General features: G+C 47.2%; 1 protein-coding gene across 4 annotated transcripts in view; it reads right to left on the bottom strand.

Moving 5' to 3' along the window:
* Positions 1–4,341: 4,341 nt before the first annotated feature.
* The window catches only part of LOC140403479 (protein NDNF-like), a 43,575-nt gene continuing 20,342 nt past the window's right edge, over positions 4,342–27,574 (bottom strand). The window contains exons 2-6 of one of the 4 annotated variants that reach the window (XM_072491383.1): positions 21,969–22,191; positions 12,906–13,108; positions 12,606–12,811; positions 7,625–7,731; positions 4,342–7,185 (exon numbers count right to left, since the gene is read on the bottom strand). In XM_072491383.1, the coding sequence (XP_072347484.1) occupies positions 5,831–7,185; positions 7,625–7,731; positions 12,606–12,799 (1,656 nt within the window). In that variant the 5' untranslated portion in view covers positions 12,800–12,811; positions 12,906–13,108; positions 21,969–22,191 and the 3' untranslated portion in view covers positions 4,342–5,830. Of the gene's footprint in view, positions 7,186–7,624; positions 7,732–12,605; positions 12,812–12,905; positions 13,109–15,943; positions 16,153–21,968; positions 22,192–27,574 lie in introns of those variants that run through there. The other 3 variants (XM_072491385.1, XM_072491384.1, XM_072491382.1) reach the window with 3 other exon arrangements.

The raw sequence follows: 27,574 nt of genomic DNA, 5'->3' as shown, positions 1-27,574 counted from the left end.
TACTCTGCACCTCCTTTCCTCCAACCAAAGTGGATAACCTCACACTTATCTGCATTATATTTAATCTGCACGTTCTTGCACACTCAGTCTGTCGAAATCCCTTGAATCCTCTTTGCATCCTCCTCCCCTCCCATTCCCTCCTAGTTTTGTGCCATCAGCAAACTTGGAAATATTACATTTGGTCCCCGCATCAAAATCATTGCTTGTGAATAGCTGGGGCCAAGTTTTGCTCCTTGTAGGACCCCACTAGTCACAACCTGCCAACCTGAGAATAACCTGTTTATTCCTATTCTCTGTTTTCTGTTCATGAAATTCACAATCCATGCCAGTATATTACCCCCAACCCATATGCTCTGATTTTGTTTAATAATCTCCAGTTGTGGGACCTTATTGAAAGCCTTCTGCAAATCCAAATCCACCACACCCACTAGTTCAATCCTACCTAAGCTGCTAGTTAGATCCTCAAACAATTCTGAACTGTTTGTCAAGTACCTTTTTCAGAAGTATCATTTCCTTTTTCAGAAGTCCATGTTGACTCTGCCCAATCCTTCCACTATTTTTGAAGTGCTCCGTTATCACATCCTTGAATAGATTCTCGCATTTTCCTTATTACTGATGTTAGGCGAACAGCCCCAGCCTCGCGCACAAAGTCCAGGCATTTACCCTCCGTAGCACCTCGCACCACACACCCAGCTTCCTCCCACTTCGCCTTCACCCCCTTCATGGACATCCCACCCTCCACCAAAATACTCTCTTAAACCGCCGAGCGGACCCCATCTCCAATCCGCTTGCTGACACCCCCCCTCTCCAACCCCCTTGCTGACACCCCCCTCTCCAACCCCCTTGCTGACACCCCCCTCTCCAACCCCCTTGCTGACACCCCCCTCTCCAACCCCCTTGCTACACCACTGCCTTCAGCAATGAGGAGGCAGGAGCTAGCGGGAGGGCAGGAAAGACCTTCCTCACCAAGTCCCGCACTTGCTTATACCTGACACTCTCCTCCTGCACCAGCCCAAACTTCTCCCCCAACTCGCAAATCGCCCTCCCAGAAACATCCTTCATTTCCTTAATCACCCCTCTCTTCCCATCCCCGGAACAGTATGTCCATCCTTCCCAGCTTGAACTCATGATTCCCTCTAATCGGCAGCTCCCGGTCTAAAACTTGCCTAAACAGCCTCCAGATCTTCAATGTGGCCACCACCACTGGACTCACCGAATACGTCCCTGGCGCCATCAGGAGCGGCCCCGTTGTCATAACCCCGATACCCTGCAAGAACCCCGCCTCCATCCTCGCCCATAAAGTTCCTCCTCAGCGAGTGAGCCTTCACCCACCCCAACAGGCTAGTGCCCAAAGCTCTGACCAATCCCGGGCCACCTGCATCGCCAGATACCGAAAATGAGATGCGGCCAAATGAAATGGTAGCTCCTCCACCCCCACCCCCACCCCGAGGGGAGACCATAAAGTACTCACTTTTCTCGATTCCCTGATTACTGCCTTGCACTGCTGTCTTGTCCTCCCTTTTTCACTGATCACTTCGTCCCTCACTTGATCTTTCTCCCCCATATTTAGTTTAAAGTCCTTGCAACCGTCCTGCTTGTACAACTCACCAGAACAGGCCCCAGCACGATTCAGGTGAAGACCGTCCCAATGGTACAAATCCCACTTTCCCCAGTACTGGTGTCAGTGCCCTGGGAATCAAACCCATTTCTCCCATATCAATCTGGGAGCCAGGCGTTTACCTTTTTAATCTGATTCACCCTGCTCCAATTTGCTTGTTGCTCAGATTATTATCTTTGAGATGCTGATTTTGAATTTAGTCGGCAGCTGCTCATCGCCTCTGAACAGAAACTCTTTCCGAGCCCTGCCCGTCAATGAGGACCACGACACCTGGCTCCTCCCCGGGTACAAGTCCTGAACTCTGGCTATGAGCAGGCAACAAGGCCATTTGGAGTCTTGCACCATCAAGGTTGGGGGGGCTGGGGAAGTGCCGTACTGTCAGAGGGTCAGTACTGAGGGAGTGCTGCACTGTCAGAGGGTCAGTACTGAGGGAGTGCTGCACTGTCAGAGGGTCAGTACTGAGGGAGTGCTGCACTGTCAGAGGGTCAGTACTGAGGGAGTGCTGCACTGTCAGAGGGTCAGTACTGAGGGAGTGCTGCACTGTCAGAGGGTCAGTACTGAGGGAGTGCGGCACTGTCAGAGGGTCAGTACTGAGGGAGTGCTGCACTATCAGAGGGTCAGTACTGAGGGAGTGCCACACTGTCAGAGGGTCAGTACTGAGGGAGTGCTGCACTATCAGAGGGTCAGTACTGAGGGAGTGCCACACTGTCAGAGGGTCAGTACTGAGGGGGTGCTGCACTGTCAGAGGGTCAGTACTGAGGGAGTGTTGCACTGTCAGAGGGTCAGTACTGAGGGAATGCTGCACTGTCAGAGGGTCAGCACTGAGGGAGTGCCGCACTCTCGGAGGGTCAGTACTGAGGGAGTGCCACACTGTCAGAGGGTCAGTACTGAGGGAGCGCCGCACTGTCAGAGGGTCAGTACTGAGGGTGCGCTGCACAGTCAGAGGGTCAGTACTGAGGGAGTGCCGCACTGTCAGAGAGTCAGTACTGAGGGAGTGCCGCACTGTCAGAGGATCAGTACTGAGGGAGTGTTGCACTGTCAGAGGGTCAGTACTGAGGGAATGCTGCACTGTCAGAGGGTCAGCACTGAGGGAGTGCCGCACTCTCGGAGGGTCAGTACTGAGGGAGTGCCGCACTGTCAGAGGGTCAGTACTGAGGGGGTGCTGCACTGTCAGAGGGTCAGTACTGAGGGAGTGCGGCACTGTCAGAGGGTCAGTACTGAGGGAGTGCTGCACTATCAGAGGGTCAGTACTGAGGGAGTGCCACACTGTCAGAGGGTCAGTACTGAGGGGGTGCTGCACTGTCAGAGGGTCAGTACTGAGGGAGTGTTGCACTGTCAGAGGGTCAGTACTGAGGGAATGCTGCACTGTCAGAGGGTCAGTACTGAGGGAGTGCCGCACTGTCAGAGGATCAGTACTGAGGGAGTGCTGCACTGTCAGAGGGTCAGTACTGAGGGAGTGCCACACTGTCAGAGGGTCAGTACTGAGGGAGTGCTGCACTATCAGAGGGTCAGTACTGAGGGAGTGCTGCACTGTCAGAGGGTCAGTACTGAGGGAGTGTTGCACTGTCAGAGGGTCAGTACTGAGGGAATGCTGCACTGTCAGAGGGTCAGCACTGAGGGAGTGCCGCACTCTCGGAGGGTCAGTACTGAGGGAGTGCCACACTGTCAGAGGGTCAGTACTGAGGGAGCGCCGCACTGTCAGAGGGTCAGTACTGAGGGTGCGCTGCACAGTCAGAGGGTCAGTACTGAGGGAGTGCCGCACTGTCAGAGAGCCAGTACTGAGGGAGTGCGGCACTGTCAGAGGGTCAGTACTGAGGGAGTGCGGCACTGTCAGAGGGTCAGTACTGAGGGAGTGCTGCACTATCAGAGGGTCAGTACTGAGGGAGTGCCACACTGTCAGAGGGTCAGTACTGAGGGGGTGCTGCACTGTCAGAGGGTCAGTACTGAGGGAGTGTTGCACTGTCAGAGGGTCAGTACTGAGGGAATGCTGCACTGTCAGAGGGTCAGTACTGAGGGAGTGCCGCACTGTCAGAGGATCAGTACTGAGGGAGTGCTGCACTGTCAGAGGGTCAGTACTGAGGGAGTGCCACACTGTCAGAGGGTCAGTACTGAGGGAGTGCTGCACTATCAGAGGGTCAGTACTGAGGGGGTGCTGCACTGTCAGAGGGTCAGTACTGAGGGAGTGTTGCACTGTCAGAGGGTCAGTACTGAGGGAATGCTGCACTGTCAGAGGGTCAGCACTGAGGGAGTGCCGCACTCTCGGAGGGTCAGTACTGAGGGAGTGCCGCACTGTCAGAGAGCCAGTACTGAGGGAGTGCGGCACTGTCAGAGGGTCAGTACTGAGGGAGTGCGGCACTGTCAGAGGGTCAGTACTGAGGGAGTGCTGCACTGTCAGAGGGTCAGTACTGAGGGAGTGCTGCATTGTCAGAGAGTCAGTACTGAGGGAGTGCTGCACTGTCAGAGGGTCAGTACTGAGGGAGTGCTGCACTGTCAGAGGGTCAGTACTGAGGGAGTTCCCCCATGCAGCATGTGGCATATTTTGGATGTGACATTAAACTCACCCTGTCTGTGCTCCTAAGTGTAAAGTTGGCAGTGTTTTATAGACAATTTTAGACCATAATCCTGAAACTTTTTGAGTCAAATCGGATCCCAATGTGAGGTGGTGGGCTGCAGGGTGAGTTGGGATTTGAGTGGATGCTGAAAGGACTGACGTTGTGTTTGGATGCACTCCAATGTGAACAGATTTATTGATTGTAATTAATCACTGCCTTTATCACATTGCATGAAGATTATTGCAGAATTATTCACACTCCAGCTATTATTAATCACAAGGAAATTTAATTTGTTCTCATTGACATTTTTAATCACATTGCTGTGAATTATTTAGCGACATTTTGCAATCAGTGAGGATGAGTGGGTCAGGTGCGTGTGTTTGAACTGTGAGATTCTGGGATTTGAGAGGCTGACGAGGAAGGTGGGAGGAGGTTCGGTTCGACTACGAACACCAGCCTGGACCTTGTGCCCAAATGGACTATTTCTGCCGTGTTAAATTCTATCTAAACTAACTGTGGCACCTTGCTGTGCACAAAGTAACCGCCACGTTTCCCTTTGCTGAAAGCGATGGTGCTTTGGAACATATTGAACTGAAGAAGATACTGGACAAATGCAAGTCCAACTTAACCTGCTCTGTCACGTACCGAAGAAATCTAAAGGATGTAGGTACTGGGACGCTTCAAAATCATGTTGTCCGCTCCGAGAGAAACAAATGAGCCTGACCTAGGTGGCCGAGTTTCATGTCAAATGGACTAGAACTGAGTGATCAATGTGGGACTCCCCTCCCTCCACCTTTCGACTTCCTCTGGTCAAAGGCAGGGAGTGTTTTCTGCAGCATTTGAATCTGTTTTCAAACCCTTTGCATGATTCAAATCCAAACAAATAACCTGGTTTTCACATAACTGCATTCACATTGATCTATTATTAGATGTACGGAGACAATGATCAATAAAGGAATACCGGTGTCTGCGCACTAACAAATGAGACATTTTTTCAATACTTTTCAATATGAGACAATTTGGTGTTAGATTCTTTCTCTTAAATGTGTTATTGCTTCTGTTAAAATACTGGACTCATGAATTAGTGCAACGTTTCCCCACTAACAACTGTTTCCAGGAGCTGGTTGAAAAATCTGATTGAAATCCCAAGGGCTGAGGCCTGACCAGCACAATCACAGAGTTACCTCAAGCTGAGGTCAGGAACCCCGACCACTTACAGCCGGTGGAAGAAATGCCATCCAGTTTGTTTAGTTCAGCTTGGTGCGGTATTAAAGTCGCGTCTACCAATTAGCACGTTGGCGATTTGTGAAGGCATTCACAGAGCCGTCCAGGGCATTGGAATTCTGTATTTTATTGTTATCCTTGTTGGTGTCGACTGACAAACATTCTGCAATGATTGCTGAGTTTTCCTTTCGGTAGCTGAGAACGTTGTGCAGAATGAAGCACAGAGGATCGTGGGCATTGACCTGTCATTCTTTACAATCACAAGTTTGCAAATCTCTGATGTGGGCCTGTGTTCAGGATCTATGTGATGTATTTTCACTTGTCCAGTGTTGATGCCAGTAACTGGACAGTAGATTTCCCGAGTATCTCAGGCGCACTCCTTCAAAGATACGAGTGGTTGGCTTCCAAAGTAGATTTTGGATGAACTTGGAGGAAGCTAGCATGCCTTCCTTGTTTTTATGACCTTGCTTTGATATTTCAGAGAATGGCCTCTGTGCCCAAACACATAAACATCGAATAGATATGTTGTCCCCGCCTTCAGCCCTGTGACCTTCTGCACTGCCACCGCGTGCTGAGTGTTCAGCTTGTAGAAGTACTTGCAGCTCACTTTCTCAGAGACATCCCGTCTCTCTGGGCCAAAGCATCTGTTTGGCTTCTTTATTTCTTTTTCCACCTGGTCCTTGATCTCTCTCTTGTACAGACAGTACTCGTTTTGTTCTTGTGTACCCAGCCAAGCGACAGTGACCGAGTTGCAGGTCCTCAGTTTGTCGAAGGTTTTCAATTTGAGGTTGCCCGGAAGCCTTGGGAAGAAAGCTTTGTTGGGACGTGTGGATACCAGGATTTTCACTGGCACCTCCACGGGCTCTGTCGATTTGATACCAATCATATACCTTGCCTTGGCCTTTCCTTTCAGCTGAAAATGCTTCAGATTTCCTACTATTGCTGACAAAACAAGCTTGCTATTTCTCTCTATTTGCACATGAACCTCTCCACAAGAGTAGAGTGTGAATTGCACCCTTCGGTGCTGTGTGTCAGGCCTGAAACTGTAGAACTTTTGACCACCTTTCCTGATGTAAACCTGGATCATAATTCCTTCCTTCAGATCCAGAATGTTGGGATCTGGCCACTGTAATGTTTTTGCAAAGGTCCCTTTATACGCAGAGCTGGTGCTGGTCAGAACATTCACAGCAAACACATCAAAATAGTATCGGGTGTTGGGCTGCAATTCTGACACGGAGTAAACGTTCCTGTTCCCGACACACAGCCGTGTGACATCCAACTTTGGTCCCTTGGTGAATGGGCTGCTGAAAGCTGTGGAAGGCCGCAGCAGGTCATCCATTCCAGCCAGGTGGACCGCCCGTCCGGCCGAGTAGATGGATACCACCGGCAGCTCTGGCCAGAGATCATCAGGATGTTTAAGCTGAGGCTCAGCAGCGCATAAACTGTTGTAGTTGTGTTTCTGATTGACCAGGATGCAATACTGAATGTGTTCCTGGTACCGTAAAATTGAAGGGCTGGCTTTCCAGGCGAGGGCCACTGTCGTCTGCCCCACAGAAGTGACATCGACCCGGGGGTCGAAGGGTATCGCAGGGTCGGGAGGCTTACTCTGTGGGTTGGTTGTCATGTAGACTCTGATCTGAGTGTCGCTCCTAATTGAGATGAGATGCAGCTTGTAGAAGGCGGAATGCGATGAAATTTGCACGTAACTCTTCACTGTGTTCCCTTTGTAGCTAAAAAGCTCCCTGGTAGTGTCTCGGCCCCACTGTGACCTCCTGAAAGATTGGCGAGCGCCTGAAATTCAGAGACTGTGCGTCAGTACTGAACAAATAAATGGTGTCCCCCTGTTCCCCAACACAGGCCTTCCCAAAACATTTCTCAGTCAAATAATTACTTTTAGCTGCTGTTGTAATGTTGTGGGAATTAATGCAACCAATTTGCTGACAGCAAACTCTCTCAAAAATCTATGTGGTAAATAACCAAGCCACCGTTTATGTGGTATTAGTTAAGAGGAAAATATTGACCATGGGACCAGGGTTAACTCCCCTCTTTGAAATAATGCCATGAGATCTTTTACATTCAATTGAAAAGACAAACAGCGACTCAATTTAATCTCTCATCCAAAGCACGGCACTGTTGACAGAGCAGCACTTTGCTTTGAAAAGCTCCCTGGGTGAGCGGTCAGCCTGGTTGGTGGGTTGTATGCAGCATCGTCTCTCACTGTGATCCTTACTGTGTGTTGGCCATTTCTGAATTGAGATTCGCCACTCCAAGGCAGCATCGCAAGGGGTCACTGTGATGGAAAATGGCCTCCTGTCCTCCTTCACCAGAAAATAACGGCTGTGGGCAGAGGAGACAATAAGATGGGTTACTGACAAATCACATCACAAAATGGAAATGGCAGTGGGGCCCACAGGAAGTTGATAATCTTCCCATCACTCTCACTCATCTAACAGCCCAGTGACGGTGTGTGTGACTGAGGGTAATTCTTTGTGTCACTTATATTGTGTGTGTCTCCATAATTTAGATCACTTATTTCACACTTGCAATGTTCAAGTTATGTTTTGCATTCGATTTCAATTGAGTTATATTAGCGTTTCAGCCCCTTCCCAAGTGAATCCACTATTGTGGCCAACCAAAGGGAATCAAAGAGAAGACGGAAACACAAACTCTTTTACTGTCCCTCAGAGTGGTGGGGCTGTTGAGGGACCAAAGTAGATATCTATTGGTGCAGGCAGCGAATATGGTTGAGGTGATGAATTGATACTTTTCATCATCGTTTGCCAGGGAACAATCTTTGCCAAAGCTGCAGTAAACAGTACGAGGTATCAGAAAAGATAAATGGATAAGTCACTTGGTTGGATGAAAAGGCGCTTACTGAAGACAGTAAGAGAGGAACCTGAAGAGGTGCTACCACAATTTTCCGGCCTCCTTAGACATGAGGGTGGTGCCAGAGGGCTGGAAAATTGCAAACGTTACACCCTTGTTCAAAAAAGCATGTTAGAAACTTCGAAACTCTCGGTCAGTCATTTTAAGCTCAGTGGTGGTGAAGTTTTTGAAAAAAGTAATCCAGGACAAAATTGGACAATTGTGTATAGGGCACAATTTTGCGATTTACAGGAGGCACAAAGCTCGGACTGTTTAGCAAACAGTGAGGAAGGTAGTGATATACTGCATAGATGTCTGCCAGAATACAGACACATGGCAGTTGAAATTCAGCACAGCAAAAATGTAAGGCTGATGAACAGATATATGAAGAGATATGATCGAGGTTAAATGGGGCAATTTTCCGAGGGGTGCAGCAACAGATATGCGCAGTGTTTGTGCACTGGTTTTTGAAGGTGGCATGCCAGGTTAACAAATCAGTTAATAAAACAGACTGGATCTTTGACATTATCAGTAGACATGATGTGGAGATGCCGGCGTTGGACTGGGGTGAGCACAGTACAAAGTCTTACAACACCAGGTTAAAGTCCAACAGGTTTGTTTCGATGTCACTAGCTTTCGGAGCACTGCTCCTTCCTCAGGTGAATGAAGAGGTATGTTCCAGAAACACATATATAGACAAATTCAAAGATGCCAAACAATGCTTGGAATGCGAGCATTAGCAGGTGATTAAATCTTTACAGATCCAGAGATGGGGTAACCCCAGGTTAAAGAGGTGTGAATTGTACCAAGCCAGGACAGTTGGTAGGATTTTGCAGGCCAGATGGTGGGGGATGAATGTAATGTGACATGAATCCCAGGTCCCGGTTGAGGCCGCACTCATGTGTGCGGAACTTGGCTATAAGTTTCTGCTCGGCGATTCTGCGTTGTTGCGCGTCCTGAAGGCCGCCTTGGAGAACGCTTACCCGGAGATCAGAGGCTGAATGCCCTTGACTGCTGAAGTGTTCCCCGACTGGAAGGGAATATTCCTGCCTGGTGATTGTTGCGCGATGTCCGTTCATTCGTTGTCGCAGCGTCTGCATGGTCTCGCCAATGTACCACGCTTCGGGACATCCTTTCCTGCAGCGTATGAGGTAGGCAACGTTGGCCGAGTCGCACGAGTACGTACCACGTACCTGGTGGGTGGTGTTCTCGCGTGTAATAGTGGTATCCATGTCAATGATCTGGCACGTCTTGCAGAGATTGCCATGGCAGGGTTGTGTGGTGTCGTGGTCACTGTTCTGAAGACTGGGTAGTTTGCTGCAAATAATGGTTCGTTTGAGGTTGCGCGGTTGTTTGAAGGCAAGTAGTGGGGGTGTGGGGATGACCTTGGCAAGATGTTCATCGTCATCAATGACGTGTTGAAGGCTGTGAAGAAGATGACGTAGTTTCTCCGCTCCGGGGAAGTACTGGACGACGAAGGGTATTCTGTCGGTTGTGTCCCATGTTTGTCTTCTGAGGAGGTCGGTGCGGTTTTTCGCTGTGGCACGTTGGAACTGTCGATCGATGAGTCGAGTGCCATATCCCATTCGTACGAGGGCATCTTTCAACGTCTGTAGATGTCTGTTACGCTCCTCCTCGTCTGAGCAGATCCTGTGTATACGGAGCGCTTGTCCATAGGGGATGGCTTCTTTAATGTGTTTAGGGTGGAAGCTGGAGAAGTGGAGCATCGTGAGGTTATCCGTGGGTTTGCGGTAAAGCGAAGTGCTGAGGTGACCGTCCTTGATGGAGTCGAGTGTGTCCAAGAATGCAACCTGATTTTGGAGAGTAGTCCATGGTGAGTCTGATGGTTGGATGGAACTTATTAATGTCATCGTGTAGTCATTTCAGTGATTCTTCGCCGTGGGTCCAAAGAAAAAAAATGTCATCGATGTATCTGGTGTATAACATCGGTTGAAGGTCCTGTGCGGTGAGTAGGTCCTGTTCAAACTTGTGCATGAAGATGTTGGCGTATTGAGGTGCGAATTTGGTCCCCATGGCTGTTCCGTGCGTCTGGATGAAGAACTTGTTGTCGAAGGTGAAGACGTTGTGATCCAGAATGAAGCGGATGAGTTGCAGAATTGCGTCTGAAGATTGGCAGTTGTCGGTGTTGAGTACTGAGGCTGTTGCAGCAATGCCGTCGTCATGGGGGATGCTGGTGTAGAGTGCCGAGACGTCCATTGTGACGAGGAATGTTCCTGGTTCAACTGGTCCATGGGTGCTGAGTTTCTGTAGGAAGTCCGTCGTGTCGCGACAGAAGCTGGGCGTACCTTGTACGATGGGTTTCAAGATGCCCTCGATGTAGCCAGAGAGGTTCTCACACAAGGTCCCATTGCCTGAAACGATAGGGCGGCCTGGTGTGTTGGCCTTATGTATTTTTGGGAGGCAGTAGAGATCTCCAATGCGGGGAGTACGTGGGATGAGAGCACGTAGGGTGCTCTGAAGATCTGGATCCAAGGTCTTGATCAGTCTGTTAAGTTGGCAGATGTGTTCCTTGGTCGGATCTGCGGGTAACTGTCTATAGTGTTCTTGGTTGTTCAGTTGTCGGTATACTTCTTTGCAGTAGTCCGTTCTGTTCAGTACGACAGTGGCCCCTCCTTTGTCTGCTGGTTTGATGACGATGCTGCGGTTGGTCTTGAGAGCGTGGATGGCATTGCGTTGTGCTTGGGTGACGTTCGGGGCTGTCTTGTGAATGCGACTAATGAATCTGGCATTGACGCGACTCCTGACGGCTTGAGCATACATGTCGAGTCTAAGGCAGCGGCCTTCCGGAGGGGTCCAATTCGACTCTTTCCTCTTCGGTTGCCGCACCGCAGATCTCTCGGTCTGCTGTTCCGGTTCATTGATAGTCTGCTTGGGTTCGCTGTTGGCCTCTTGGGGTCTGTGGAAGAATTCCCGGAGCCTCATTCGCCTGATGAATTCCTCCGTGTCTGCCGTGAGACTGATGTGGTCCATTTTGGTGGTGGTGCAGAAATTAAGCCCTCTGCTGAGGACTTCGATTTCGTCTGGTTGAAGGGTGTAGTCTGACAAGTTGACAATAGATTTCCCGAGCAGAAACTTATAGCCAAGTTCCGCACACATGAGTGCGGCCTCAACCGGGACCTGGGATTCATGTCACATTACATTCATCCCCCACCATCTGGCCTGCGAAATCCTACCAACTGTCCTGGCTTGATGCAATTCACACCTCTTTAACCTGGGGTTACCCCATCTCTGGATCTGTAAAGATTTAATCACCTGCTAATGCTCGCATTCCAAGCATTGTTTGGCATCTTTGAATTTGTCTATATATGTGTTTCTGGAACATGCCTCTTCATTCACCTGAGGAAGGAGCAGAAACAAACCTGTTGGACTTTAACCTGGTGTTGTAAGACTTTGTACTATTATCAATAGAGGCACAGAATGCAAACGCCAGAAAGTCATGGGTGAACTTTTATAAAAACACTAGCTCAGCCCCAACTGGAGAACTGTGTCGAATTCTTGACTCCGCACTGAAGGTAGGACATGGGGAGGGTAGAGAAGGAATTTACAGGAATGTTTCCAGATATGAGAGATTACGGTTACTTGGAGAGACTGCAGAATCTGGGCCTTTTCTCCTTCGAGCAGAAAGGATTCGGAGGATATTTGTTGAAGGTGTTTAAAATCACAAAGTTTCAAGAGAGTAAATTTGTGTTCAATGGTTGAAGGGTCAAGTGTAGGTTTAAGGTGATGGGCAAAAGAAGCAATTTCGACAAGGAAGACTTTTTTTGGTTAATATAGTTAGGATTTGGAATGCGGTGCCTGATGGAGATTTGTGATTTTGAATCAGTCCTAACTCAGGATTAAGATGAGAGAGTATCAAAAAACGTACAACATCAAAACGTGATGAATACACATCAATATGGCTCACGGAGGGAATGTTTGGATGTACGAGTATAGATTAGCAAGCATGAAACAAATTTTAAAATTCCAGAAAGCACAATGTAGTCACAGGGAAACTTCTCCTCATAGCCAAAAATCAAACACTTGAAATGTTGCTGACACCTTGGGAATGCTGAAGGAAACACTCAGCCGTTTGGGTGGAGAGAAAGAATTCATGTTTTGGATCAATCAGAACCGACACGAGACATCAACCTGAGAGTTGTACAAGAATAGACGAGATTGCATCTGAAAAGTCCCTCATCACTTCCACGAACCATCCTGTTAAAATTCAAATCAGCCCTGATCAGCCTTCTGGCTGCAATCTTTACTGGGAGAACCAGACGGTGAACGTTTTAAGTTTCTGGCTGCCTCGTTTTCAGAGGAGGGGTAACCCCTCGCCCTGCTCTTACCAGTGTGGCATGCCTTTGAAGAGGAAGATGGTTATTTCTGTGCCATCGGGAATGAGCGGTGAGTGGTTGTATAATGCTTCACCAGTGACTCCCTCCCATCTTCGCTGCTGTTCAAAGACAGGGGCTTGCCCCAGACACAATTGAATGGGGATAAAGTAGACGAGGAGCTGATAGAGGATCTGTGACACTGTCATGTCCTTCAGCAGCTGCAGGAGAAAGTGCAGAACAGTCTCAAAACATCAACATCTTCTATCTAATTCCATCTTAATTACATTTTTAAAAGTTTATGCAGCACCTAACCTATCCTCACAATGCCACACAAGGCTGCACAGTCCTGTGTACGAACATTTGTTTCCAATGAACAATTGTTCTCAATATGAGTAGATGAGGGGTCAGATCCAGATTGTTCTCAGTCCCATTTGCTTCAAGCAGAGTTCTATCAGGCAAAACTTGATGAATACACCTCAATATGACTCATAGAGGGAATGTTTGGATGTACCAACCTAGATTAGAAAGCATAAAACAAATTTTAAAATTCCATAAAGCACAATGTAGTCACAGGGAAACTTCTTGTACAGAATGCCACAGTAAAAATCCAGACATATGCAACAATAACACATTAGCAACAGAGGAATTGCTCGAGATCTATCAACTTCACCTTTTACAATCCTCTCCGTCACATGATGGAATTATCATTGGCTAATCAATCTTTTATCAATGAATCTACGACAAATCCAGAAACGAAATGAAGAGAACCCCTAGTTGTGGCGAGCTTTGGGAACTATCTGAACTACCTCCCCACTCGCTAGAGTCATCACATTACAATTGTTTTGAAATTAAAAACTTTTGAATAAGCTCCATGATTGTACAATATCGTTAGTCTCATTATTGTGGTTAAGGTGCTTGAACTTGTGTTTCAATAACCGATGTCTGGCTGGTGCTCCAGTGCTACACCCAGGGAGCGCTGCACAGTCGGAAGTGCATCTTCTGGATGAGATGTTAAAACGAGACCCATCTTCTCCTCTGTGTATGTAAAAGGCGATGGCACTACCTCTCAGGAGAGGAGAGGAGTTGAGTTCTCCAATATTTATCAAAACAATCAGTGTCATCACACTTGAGTGAGTTTGCTGTGACTTTGCTGCATTACAAGAGTGAGTATACTTGAAAAATATTTCATTGGCTGACAAGCTCTTGCAGATGTTTAGTGGTTGTTAAAAGCCCGATATAAATGCATGACTTTTAGTGCTCCGGGATGCCCTTGAACAGAAAGAGTTCGACCAAAACAATCCAAACAGCTTAATTTGTTCAAGAAAGCCAAGGTGCCATCTCTGATAATCACCGTCCTCTGTTACAGGTAAACATCAAAATATTCCACTCTTGCGAAGGTAATCGACATTTGCCAAGAAATTCCAGTCGGTGGTAGCAGTCGGTGATTACAGATCGCGACAGGCAGCACCTCGTGAGCAAGCTGATGTATCAAGTTATTCACTGCCTTGAGCCTCTTGAAGATGTCACAATGAATTAAAATATTGCCAGTTGCTGAAGGGCCAAGTGTGTGCATAAAGTTAAGAGTTCACAAAGAATTCTAATAATCAGAAGTTATCCAACTTCAGACTCAACAAAGAGCAAAGTATTTTCGAAATGCGACAAAGCAGGGAACACTGGAGAAGCTGACAGATTTCGGGATCCAAGAATAAAAATCGCAGAAAGCTGGCAAGCCTGTCCAAAAATATAACGTGAAAGCCGAATAGAATGTTAGCTCAAGGTGGCTGGAATACAAAGGGATGGAAATGATGTTCCACTGCACCGAACTCTAGACCCTATCTGAAGTGACCGTTCAGTTGTGGTCATTGTCCCTCAGGGAGGTTGTATTTACCTCGGAGAAGGTGCAGTCCACACTGGGACACAAAGAGTTAAATTATGAGGAAACCTCGAATGAACGAGGCTTACATTTCCTTGAATGTCGAAGATTAAGGGATAATCTAATTGAGGAGTTTAAGATACTTAAAGGATTTCACGGGATCGATGGAGAGAAATTATTTCCTTTGACTGGGGGAGTGCAGAACAAGGGGACGTCACCTTAAAATTAGAACCAAGCCATTGAGGGATGGTGTCATGACTTAGGGGGAGCGTAAACCTGGAACATTCTTCTCCCAAAAGCTGTTGAGGCTGAAGGAAAATTCGAAATTTCAAATCTAACATTGATAGATTTATGTTGGGCATGAAGGGTTACATAGAACATGCAGTGCAGAAGGAGGCTATTCGGCCCATCGAGTCTGCACCGACCCACTTAAGCCCTCACTTCCACTCTATCCCCGTAACCCAATAACCCCTCTTAACCTTTTTCGTCACTAAGGGCAATTTAGCTTAGCCAGTCCACCCAACCTGCACGTCTTTGGACTGTGGGAGGAAACCGGAGCACCCGGAGGAAACCCACGCACACACGGGGAGAACGTGCAGACTCCGCACAGACAGTGACCCAAGCCGGAATCGAACCTGGGACCCTGGAGCTGTGAAGACACAGTGCTAACCCCTTGTGTTACTGTGCTGCCCTGGTTATTGAATCAAGGCAGGTAGATGGATTAAGATGCAGATCAGTCATGATTGAATGCTAGAATGCGCAGGAGCAGTTGAATGGCCTCCTGTTCCTAAATATGTGAAATGGGAGAGGGACGTTCACAATAACAGTGGTGGTGGGGAGGGGAAGTTTAGTTTGATGCGCACAGCAACATTGAGGGGGGAGTGCCATCTGCCACAAAGGAGGAGTGGGCTGAATCATTGTCGTCCCCCCCCCCCTCAATCTGCACTGTAACCTCAGCACCAATCACTGTCGTCAGTCAGTTACACCGTTCCTCGCGGGGGGCGTCCGGGAATAATCCAGGATAGCCTTTACAAAACACATTTTCCAGGTTTCCACTCGAGAGAAACCGTTGCCCCGTATTCCGGTACAAACTGCAAATCAAAATGAAGAGTGTCAAACCCAGCAGAGAACCGATCCAGCCATCGGTGCCCCCAGCTTTGTTGAGGAAAGAATGCTTTCTGACAGCCATGCAGAACACTCAAAGGCGGCTCGCTGTCACTCTCCTGCCCCCCCCCCCCCCCCCCCCCGCCCCCCCTGCCCACTCAACCAAGAGGTTACATTTCAAAGGGACCGGTGGACGGAGGCGTCTGCAATGCTTGACAAAGACTTGGCGACAGAATCAACATGGAAATATTATCACAATTTATTCTCACACAGGGTGCGCAATGAATGTTGCAAAGTTCTACAAATTCAGAGTACTAAAAATCCTACATGGGAAATTATCGGGGAATTGTTACAACAATTATGCTTCCTTTACCTGGTGAATGGCAGGGCTGCAGCAGTGTTCAGATCTCTGATTCTTTCAGAGCAGTTTAGTTCCCCCGTTTCAACACACGAGGTGCCAGGAACTGTCTGAAGTGAAAGAATTTTCTGTTGCTGGGGTCCAGTATGGATCGGAAGCAGCAAGGGGCGATCAAACACCCATCCCACTGTGGCTGAGAGATGTACTGAGCATGTAAGTGATGTGTCTGAAGGAATCAATCCAAGGCAGATCGGGCCCAGCTCACATCTACCCAATCAAACGCTGCCTCCCCCTGACATCACAGCAGTTCAGAGCCGGGGGACATCCCATTTGACAGAGGATGCTCCATAAGGCAATTCCCAGTGGAGAACAATGCAAAGACTAGGAATTTTATGAATGCTAAACAGTTTGGTATGCGGAGAAGGAGTTTGCTGATTTAATTAGGTTAAGGGCCAGGGGAGGATAAAGGTTTTGTTGAGTTTAAATTGAAGTAGGCAAAAAATTCTGTTTATGGAATTCATGTCATAAAACGTCCACTGTCTGAAATGCTGTTCTTTGTGCAATAACCTTTTATTTCATTGTAAATTCAGTTGCAAAAATGCCAGAGGTATTTCGCCACAAATACTTTGAAGACCATTTGTTTCTGATTCGTTGGAAATTTGTGACCGACCTTGCAAAGGATTTTAGTCTTGAACTGTTCTTTTCATCTTAACATTCTGCTAACCCGTCATCCAGCGCTTTAATTAACATTTTTGCAAATTCTTGAATTCAGATTTAGATGGTTGTGAGTTGGGGCTCCAGCCCTGGATTTGAGCCCATAAGACTGCTTTTTGTAACCCAAGACTTTTCTGGCTTGACCGAATGGCTGATTCACACCGCGAGCCAACACCTCAGCTCGCCACAGTAACTATAAAATATCTTTCTCCACATCCCTCCCCTCCTCTTTTCACCTCTGACTCCGTTGCTCTCACACCTCTTTGAAACTCAAATCCTTCTGAATATAAAATCTTTTGTGTTTCTGTTTCGTCTCTGCTTTTGGGTCAGTAAAGTGTAATATGCTCTTCTATCTACTCCTGGAACTCCTGTAAGATGCAAACTGTTTGTTGTCACCTCTGACGTCCCTTTGATAGGCAACCAAACTCTCAATTTATCTAAAAATGCAAATGTTAGATTCAATCTATTGACCTATTTACTTGTCCTCAAACCCACCATAATATGTCATTACAAATGCACAAATCTAACATCTCTACTCTTTTCATCTCCGTTCTCCCCGACCAGTTGTCTCCATTAACTTTTTCTCCAGCTTAATAAATCATTTACACACGCAATCTTATTTACAGAATAATACAATATTCCCCATATATATTTTAAAAATAAATTCTGAAAATCGACCGGAAGCTCACCTGATAGCTGTACAAGGGATCTTAGCATGTGTAAATTGGCTGCCATGTAGCACAGTGGTTAGCATTGTTGCTTCATAGCGTCAGGGACCTGGGTTCAATTCCTGGCTTGGGTCACTGTCAGTGTGGAGTCTGCACGTTCTTCCCGTGTCTGCGTGGGTTTCCCCCGGGTGCTCTGGTTTCTTCCCACAAGTCCTGAAAGATGTGCTTGTTGGGTGAATTGGACATTCTGAATTCTCCCTCTGTGTACCCAAACAGGCACCGGAATGTGGCGACTCGGGGATTTTCACAGTAACTTCATTGTAGCGTTAATGTTAGCCTACTTGTGGCACTAATAAAGATTATTATTACCAAACAGCAGCAATACCTGGGATTGAATGGGTTGACAGTGTATGAATCAGCGTAAGGTGTTTTGAAAACTATGTTTAAGCCAGACCTCACACTAAGAGGGCTGTGGACACCAGGCTGCCCAGCACTTGAAACCTTTAATGCCCACAGTGCATTATTCAAGCAGCAACATTTGTGTTGATTTTCAGGCAGATGTTTATTTTAAATCCAATAATCTTTGCTTGAAAGTGACCCACTGAAGGAGTGCAATGCGAGCAGATTGCAGACTCACACATAAACTTGTCTCTACGACAAGTAGCACCACTATCAGAAACATGTATTTCTGAGAAATGTGTGTCTCAGATTTACGTGCGTGGCAGTTTTTGGTTGGATTGTAAAGATGTTCAAATCCACCATGACAACTGAGGAATTCATGGAGACTGGACCATTGAATATAGCCAAGGCTGAGCTAGACAGATTTTTGATTGACGAGGGGGGCGCGGGAACCGCGTGGAGTTAAAGCCACTATCAAATCAGCCACGATCTTATTGAATGGTGGCGCAGGCTCGACGGGCCGAATGGCCTCCTTCTATTTCCTATGCTCACACGTAGCCAGTTCTTTATTGCAAAATTCCTGCAAGAAAGACTGCTGCCCCTGCCAATGATTCCACAACAGTGGAATTGAAAATGCCAAAAGGAAGCAAAGTCTTTGTCTGGGACAAACTCTGACACTTCCTTCCCCCAAGGCCTCCTGAATCAGACTCCATTAGGGTGCATGAGCTCAAATGTCACTCAGCGCAGCTACAGTTTCTCTGCTTTCAAGCCCATTGTCTGAGCGATGCAGCTCCCAGGCATCGAGTTATTTACTTGGCTGATTTCACCCGGCCCTTCCCAAAACATCACCACACAAATGCTCAACTTAGTGCAGATTCAGGAGTCACATCTCGACCGGACAATAAATGCTAGCCTTGCCAGCGATGACTGTCACCCGAGAATTAATTTGAAAAAATAAGAGTCCTTCATCTTGTGTGGGCCATGTCTGCTGAATTGTGTGTGAATCCCTAAGAATTGGATGGTCTGCTATAGAAATATAAATGGTTTGCTTCACCAACTTACGCTGGGGCCATTGGTGTCTGCACAATAGGATTTTTTAGGATGCTGAGTATGTTATGAACCATTTTCACCATTAACCTCTGCTCCAGTTTTATATTTATCTGACTCAGTAACCCAGCGGTCTGACCTCAACAGGATGTTCTGGATCAAGTCACTCCCAAGATTTGAGCGCATTCTTCTTCTTGGACAGTTCTCAGGGTCGAGGATGACTTGCTCCCACTCTGGTTTGGTGTGCTCTCAGATAGCTGATAACTCCAATGTGATCACCTGCGGGCTCTGTCACATGTGGGGTAGGTGGTCCTTGATGGGGTGGATAGGTAGATTGCAGTGCATTATCTAAGCTGGTGCTCCAGTGCAATGGAGATTGCTGCATTGTTGTAAATTCTATTCTCTTGGCTGTTGAATATCCCATGCCACTATTTGAAGAGCAAGGAGTTGTCCCAGTCTCCTCACCAACATCTACCCCTCCACCCGACAACAACTAACGCCACCAAAAAACGAATTAACCAATGTTGCTCTTATTAGCCTTAGTTTATTACCTCTAATTCTGTCACCTTTGCTCACGAGTCGCCAGGTAGCTTTCTGATACCGCCACGTGGTTCAAGCTCAAGTTATGATTAATAATGCAACACACCGCTTAGTAAGAATTAAATCAACGGTCATTCATTATATACAGAAATTAATACTTATACAATAATGCTACTTCTAGACTAATACCTACAACTAACAGGCCAATACTTAACTTTTGGGGATGGCCCACCAGGTCAGGGAAACAAATGGTTTATCGAATTGGATCTGGCCCGCGGGATTCAAAGGCTGATACAGGTCGATGGTTAGGAACGTCTATCGGGTAGCGATCGCTGGAGTCAAACTTACTTGATCTTAATCGAAGGTTCTTGCAAAAGTTGCAAGCTGGAAGAGAAAGGTCGATCTGAACTTGGCCCCAATTTTTATAGTTCCTAGGGGCTTCCCGCCTCTCGGAGCGGACCTTGACCCTGGTTTCAAGTGATTGGACTTGGTCCCAATCACTCGGTTCGATATGCTCCAATACTGGGGCATTCCTTGATCGGGGGGGGTGGGGGTGGGGGGTGGTTGCCCACCTTTCTTTGCGTTAGTCTCTCTTGGTGCCGAGAGGTCTGGAGTAGCTTTACAAATGCTAATGTATAGCAATTGTTCCCGGGGATGGCTGTTCACTATGCAGATGGCTGGATTGTTGTGATGTTAATGGCTGCATGATTTGATCAGTCTGGCTTCCCCCAGAGGCGAATAAACTGTTTTACCTGCAGCCTTCCGTTTGAGTCCTGTTGGCTGATTTTCCCATCAGCCTCTGCCGTTCGCCATTTTGGATCGGGGTTTGATCAATTTAATCGGGAAGCAGCCATTTTACGTGGCTACACCAATCATTCATCTCACGGTACATATGGGTACCATGTTTGGCCAGGATTAGTTCACTTCTTGAATGTGATTGAGGTGTAGCTGAGGCGTTGGGTAAATGCAAACATTTTCTGGGTTATTCATTCACAGGCTGAGAAAGTGGCTGGCGAGGCCAGCATTTGCTGTCCATCCCTAATTGCCCGCGAGAAGGTGGTGGTGAGCTGCCGCCTTGAACCGCTAGAGTTCATGTGGTGCAGGTACACCCACAGTGCTGTTAGGGAGGGAGTTCCAGGATTTTGACTCAGTGACGGTGAAGGAACTGATTTAATTCCCCTTTAGTGTAATAACGAAAAAGCCCAAATCCCTTAAATTATTCTGTTTCATCATGGCTCCAAGACTGTTCTTTGGTTTATTTTCCCCAGAAACTAATATTCCTCAAACACGTTACAGAAAAAGCTTGATATTTATGGATCATAGATTATCATTGAATTTACAGTGCAGAAGGAGGCCATTCGGCCCATTGAGTCTGCACCGGCTCTTGGAAAGAGCCCCCTACCCAAGGTCAACATCTCCACCCTATCCCCATAACCCAGTAACCCCACCCGACATTAAGGGCAATTTTGGACACTGAGGGCAATTTGGCGTGGCCAATCCACCTAACCTGCACATCTTTGGACTGTGGGAGGAAACCGGAGCACCCGGAGGAAACCCACGCAGACACGGGGAGGACGTGCAGACTCCACACAGACAGTGGCCCAAGCCAGAATCGAACCTGGGACCCTGGAGCTATGAAGCAATTGTGCTAACCACAACGCTACCGTGCTGCCCTGTTTCTTCTCTCAGATGATAATGAGTCTTTGAAACGCCAGAGGTAGATTCTTGACCAACAAGTAAGACAAAGGACCAAAACAGAAAATGCTGGAAAATCGCAGGTCTGACAGCATCTGTGGAGAGAGAAGAGAGCTAACATGGAGTCTGGTGACTCATCACAGCCCCCCCCCTTACTTATACCCACTCAGCCTCGCCCCCTTCTCCATTCTCGCCCCCACAAAGTTCATGCCAATAAATGCGAGAGAGTACGAAGAGGGAGCTCACTAAATTTCTCTCCTTGCCCGGACTCCGCTCCTCTTTGCTTCTGCTGTACAACAGTTGGTGACTGAAGCTCCTCTTCACCGTGTCTCCCTTGGGCGCACACTGCTGGGGCAGGATGAGCCACCACTCCAGGGAATGGGAGATTGTGCTATTGATGGATGCTTGGGTCCCAAGTAGGACGGGCCAGAGGTGGCACAAAGCGGCAACTGCTGCCCATGTTGGGATATGGCTGAGACCAGGGTTAGCTCTGCTGAGCAGTGGACTATGATGGGTCAGAGCCAAATCATTCCTTCTATAATGGGCACAGTTAGAAGTCTTACATCAGTCGGTAAGAAGTCCTGAAAATACATATCGATGAATCTTAACAATTAATTTATCCAGCTCTTATCTTCATTCACACCCGTTTTATTCTGTCTAACAAAATTAGGTTTCACATCAAAGGTGGGGTGAAAAGAGGTGCAAACCTTTGGCTGTGACACTGGATTTATTGTCGGTAATTATTGAAAGTGAAGGATGTGGTCAGTGAGATTCCTTAAACTGGAACTGTGTGTGAAACCACCCGCAGTAATGGGAATCACCGTATAAATTCTGTCTGCTTGCACTAGAACCTCTATAACAGAGACTCTCAATAATCCGGCTAATCTCTCTTCACACAAATCTGAACTTGAAACAAAATCAGGCAGCCCAATTTTCCCCTCGGAGAATGAGGTTATTGAAGTGTAAATACTGCTAACCTGACAGTTACAGTTACCCTGTCTGCAGGCAGTACTCTGTGTGTTCGTTGCTTGACTGTTGGCTATATTCAGGGTGCCAGACCCGCTGGTGCCCAGACGGGGGTGAAGATGGAGGTCGTCGCCGCTCTGTCGTTGATAGCCTGGAGACTAGTTCTGCTTGGCGGAGGTCTCCCATTCCACCCAGTTTCGCGGCCTGTTGGGTGACCTCATGTCTTTCTTACATCTGGAGAAAGTCAAGTACAACATTAAATGCAAAATGCCAATAAAAATATTTTTAAAAAAGAGTCAACCACATTGCCATGGGTCTGGGGTCACATGTAGGCCAGATCGGGTAAGGACAGCAGATTTCCGTTCCTAAATTAGATGTGTTTTTACAACAATCAGTTGCCATGGTCACTATCACTGAAACTCTCTTTTAACTCCAGATTTATGAATTGAATTTAAATTCCACCAGCTGCCGTGGTGGGTGTGGTACCCTCAATAACGACGCTTAGAGTGTAAACAGTAAAGAAGGCTTTAATAAACTAAGAACTAGGCTCGAGCCGAGACGTGTGCTAACTGCTGCACTGCCCACAAGGTGGCCCCTTATATACGGCTCCCAGATGGGCGGAGCCGGAGGCGGAGTTCCCCAGGGTTCCAAGCCCGGTCTTAAAGAGGACATCACCTTACATGATGACAAGGGTACAGTGTTACAGTAACCGTTCATCACAGTGGGGTTTGAAACCATGTCCCCAGAGCATTAGCCTGGGGCCGCTGGGATTACTGGTCCAGTTGACATTTCCACTATGTTACCATCCCCCTCTGTTATGTGAAAGATCTTGTGTTATTTCATTGATGATAAGGTGCTGCATGAATACAAACATTTTTCTCACAAATTCAAACGGTGCAAATTGGACAATTGCTTTTGATTTTCTAAAATAAATGCAAATAGACCCTTGTCACACAAAAGTGTTGATACTAAAACAGCAAAGGCAAATTACCTCCTTTCCGATTCTATGAAGTGGAGCTCTCAATGAACAAAACCAAAGTGGAATGTAACACTTTGATCGAAATCCAATTTTGGCCAACCAATAAAAAAACTGCGTTCACAGAATCATGGAATCGTAGAGCGAGAAAGTGGTGAAGGTCCCCGGCAACCACTTGTGACAATGTTGACTTTTTGCTTGAATTACCCTCCTAATCCCATCACCCCCTCCCCTCTCCCCACAGATCTGCATTTTATTTCCCTTAACGTGTTTAACCAATTCCTTTTGAAGGTTCACTATTTGTTGAATATTTATCCAACGCTCTTTCAGACAGCACATTTCCCGATCATCAACAACTTGCTGTGTAAAAACAGTGTTTCCCATGTTGCCCCTGGTTCTTTTGCTAATCCCCTTAAATCTGTAACCGACCATTCTGCCACTGGGAACTGTTTCTCCATATTTAGTCTAACAAGATGAATCACAGTTCTGACCATCTCTATTAAATCTCTTAATCTTCTTTACTCTGAGAAAAATAACCCCATCAATCCCTCCACATTACTGAAAATCCGTATCCCTGCTATCACTCCAATACATTCCTCTGCACCCTCTCCAAAACTTTGACATAGAACATAGTGTAGAAAGAGGCCATTCGGCCCATCGAGTCTGCACCGACCCACTTAAGCCCTCACTTCCACCCTATCCCCATAACCCAATTACCCCTCCTAACCTTCTTGGACACTAAGGTCAATTTAGCATGGCCAGTCCACCTCACCTGCACGTCTTTGGACTGTGGGAGGAAACCGCGGCATCCAGAGGAAACCCACGCAGACACGGAGAGAACGTGCAGAACTCCTTTTTGCTGCCCAGAATTGGATACAGTCCTACCCTGACCAATGTTCTATAAAGGGTTTACCATGACATCCTTGCTTTTGGACTCTCTTCCTCAAGCCAAGGATTCCATATCCGTTTTTAAACAGAATTTCCAATTTGTTTAGCCACCTGTAAAGATAGGTGCACTTATATCCAGCTCCCTCTGTTTCTGCACCCCCTTTAAAATTATAGCTGTTGAGTTCATAGTATCTCTCTTCATTCTTCCTTTCAAAACACATCACCTTTCACCCGATTAAAACAGTCCAGAAAGGGTTGAACTAAATTACCTTTTTCCTTTCTTGGGATAAGGCTCAATATGGGGCGATGTTGAAGATTTCCTTTTTTCATCTCCACAGGAATTATAAGAACAGAATTTCCTGAACTTCGATAATTTGGGAAGAGGCTTCAACCAAATAATTTGAACTCCTCATTAAAACAGCGAGCAAAGGAATTGCGTACAGCCCTAATCATAACATCCCCAGAGTCAATTTTAGGATTTCAGCATCAGTCTCTGCAAAATCCCAAGTGTAAATAAAATCCCGTCAAGTGTTTAAAAATAGAAAACCAATTTGCTTCCACTTCCCCAAGTAGTATCCTGGCACACGCACTAACTGGCTGCTTTGTGAATAATTACGCAAGATTTAATTGTTGATAGCAACATTGAGCAAGGTTAAATACACAGCAATCTCATCTCACACACAGACACACACACACACAACTGCTGCAACATCAATCACCCCTTTCAACCCAAGAAAACATAAATCTGTGTACACTGGGAAGGATGGACTAACAAAATACGTCCCTCTGGTTTCTAGAATTGTGCAACCCAGAAGGAAGCCATTCAGTCCATCCCACCTGTGCTAGCTCTTTGTTATCCAATTAGTCCCACTGCCCTGCCCTCTTCCCCCCCCCCCCCCCCCCCCCCCCCCCGCTCCCCCAGCCCCTGCAATTTTTGCCCTTTGAGTATGTATCCAATTGCTTTGTTTAAAGTTATTATTGAATCTGCTTCCACCGCCTCTTCAGGAAGCACGTTCCTGAACACAATAAGCAACTATGTTTCTCCCAATCTCTCCCTCTGGTTCCTTCACCAATTATCTTAAACCTGTGTTTACTGACCATCTGCCACTAGAAACAATTTTTTCCTTATTTACTCTATGAAAACCGCTCAAAGACCTTGATTAAATCTCCCCTCCTACCATCTCTGTCTCTCCACATTGTCTAAAGTACATCATCCCTCGTGCCATTGCAGAGAATCTGCTCGTCAATGTCCTCTCTCCAAGACCTTGATGACCTAAAGTTCAGTGTCCAGAACTGGGCACCAGGGACGAGATCTTCTGGATGTTCCCGCCAGTGGGAATGGGGTGGATTCAATGGGAAATCCCATTGGCAGCGGCAGGACTAGAAGATCCTGCCATTGGCCAAAGGCAGCCTCCTCCCTCCCAGGGTCACACCTTCAAAGGATTCGCGTACATCCACCTCCGGCTCCCTGTTCCTGCACCAACTTTAAAATTGGACTATTTTGTTCATATTGTCTCTCATCATTTCTTCTTCCAATTGCAGCATTTTACATTACATTGAATTTGCCATTAAATTTTATCCGCCATTTGCCTCCCCATTCCATCCGTCTCTCTGAAGTCTGCTCCCATCCTCACTGCTAACTGCGTTAAACTTTGTGTCAGCTGCAAACTTTAACAGTTTGCTGCCATATATCCAAGGCTAGGTTATTAATATGATAAAGAGCTAGACGTCTCAATAACTGGGTGCCGCTGCTGTAAACCTCCCCAGTCTGAGTTTTAAACCTCCTTGAAATGAAATCAAATGAAAATCGCTTATTGTCACAAGTAGGCTTCAAATGAAGTTCCTGTGAAAAGCCCCTAGTCGCCACATTCCGGCGCCTGTTCGGGGAGGCTGGTACGGGAATTGAACCGTGCTGCTGGCTTGCCTTAAAAGCCAGCTATTTAGCCCTGTGCTAAACCAGCCCCCCCTGCTTCCTGTCTTTCAGCCAATCTCATATCAATGTAAGCACCGCCCCTTTCACCCTCTGGGAAGTATCTGGAGTCCTGCCCTGGGCACAGACTACAATAGGGTAGGACATGGATGCCTAAGAACTGCAGGTGGCTTAAGGAATGGCGTTGGGAGAGGGTTTAATTAATTTTAACAGAAATCAGCTCCAACTCTGGTGAAAACAGGAAGTAATCTGTGAGGGTGCCTTCACCTGATCAGCGAGGGAGTTCACGAAATCAGTAGGAAAGGATATGAGGGGCGGGAGTTTTGAAACCATCGAGGTGGGCACCAGAGAAGACCAGGCCAGTAATCAGGTAAACCGGAACAGAGAATGCTGCAAAAACTCAGTCTGACTGGCAGCAACTGTAGGGAAAGAAAACAGAGTTAACGCCTGCGAGCGGAAGAGAGGGAGAAATGGGTTGGATTTTATACTGTACAAGAGGAGGTGAACAGCAGAGTGGAAGGACAGAGGTGAGTGGGAGCCAGGAGAGATCTCTACGGATGCTGCCAGGTGTATTGAGTTTTTCCAGCTTTTCCTGCTCTGGTTTCAGATCCCAGCATCCGCAGTACTTTCCTTTTAGAGAAGTAACATTTCAGTGTGTGAAGATAACAAAGAGCAATGAAGGAAATCAATGGGGAAAATCAAATGCACCCGTTACAGGCAGGGGAAAAGGGAGAGATAAAGGGACGGAATATTCGATTGGCCAAAGAAATAGGAACAATATTAGAATAAACAAATCGATACTCAGAAGAAAATACAACAGATGCTGGGAAGCGAAATAAGAGCAAAGGAAACTGGGGATAATCAGCCGGTCGGGCAGCATGTTGGAGAGAGAGTTAACGATTCAGGTCGCTAATCTTTCAGAGCAGATATGGAGATGTGCTACAGTCCACAGACTGTGGGAAATGAATATCGACTGGAAAGAAGGCCACAGGAAGCAACAGAGATGTGGCTGCAAATTGAACAGCAAATGGCTCGTAAAGATTTTGAGTTCCAATATTTTTCAGAGGGGCAGAATGGACAAGAAAGGGGGAGGAATGGTAACGTTGGTGAAGAAGGATCAGCAATAGCGAGGGTCAGCAATAGCGAGGGTCAGCAATAGCGAGGGTCAGCAATAGCGAGGGTCAGCAATAGCGAGGGTCAGCAATAGCGAGGGTCTGCAATAGCGAGGGTCAGCAATAGCGAGGATCAGCAATAGCGAGGATCAGCAATAACGAGGGTCGGCAATAGCGAGGGTCGGCAATAGTGAGGGTCGGCAATAGTGAGGATCAGCAATAACGAGGGTCGGCAATAGCGAGGGTCAGCAATAGCGAGGGTCAGCAATAGCGAGGGTCAGCAATAGCGAGGGTCTGCAATAGCGAGGGTCAGCAATAGCGAGGATCAGCAATAGCGAGGATCAGCAATAACGAGGGTCGGCAATAGCGAGGGTCGGCAATAGTGAGGATCAGCAATAACGAGGGTCGGCAATAGCGAGGGTCAGCAATAGCGAGGGTCAGCAATAGCGAGGGTCAGCAATAGCGAGGATCAGCAATAGCGAGGGTCAGCAATAGCGAGGATCAACAATAGTGAGGATCGGCAATAGCGAGGATCAGCAATAGCGAGGATCAGCAATAGCGAGGGTCAGCAATAGCGAGGATCGGCAATAGCGAGGGTCAGCAATAGTGAGGGTCAGCAATAGCGAGGATCAGCAATAGCGAGGGTCGGCAATAGCGAGGGTCAGCAATAGTGAGGGTCAGCAATAGCGAGGATCAGCAATAGCGAGGGTC

The sequence above is a fragment of the Scyliorhinus torazame genome, chromosome 28 (genome assembly GCF_047496885.1).
Source record: "Scyliorhinus torazame isolate Kashiwa2021f chromosome 28, sScyTor2.1, whole genome shotgun sequence".
Taxonomy (NCBI): Eukaryota; Metazoa; Chordata; class Chondrichthyes; order Carcharhiniformes; family Scyliorhinidae; genus Scyliorhinus; species Scyliorhinus torazame.
This window is presented reverse-complemented; position numbering and strand designations above follow the sequence as displayed.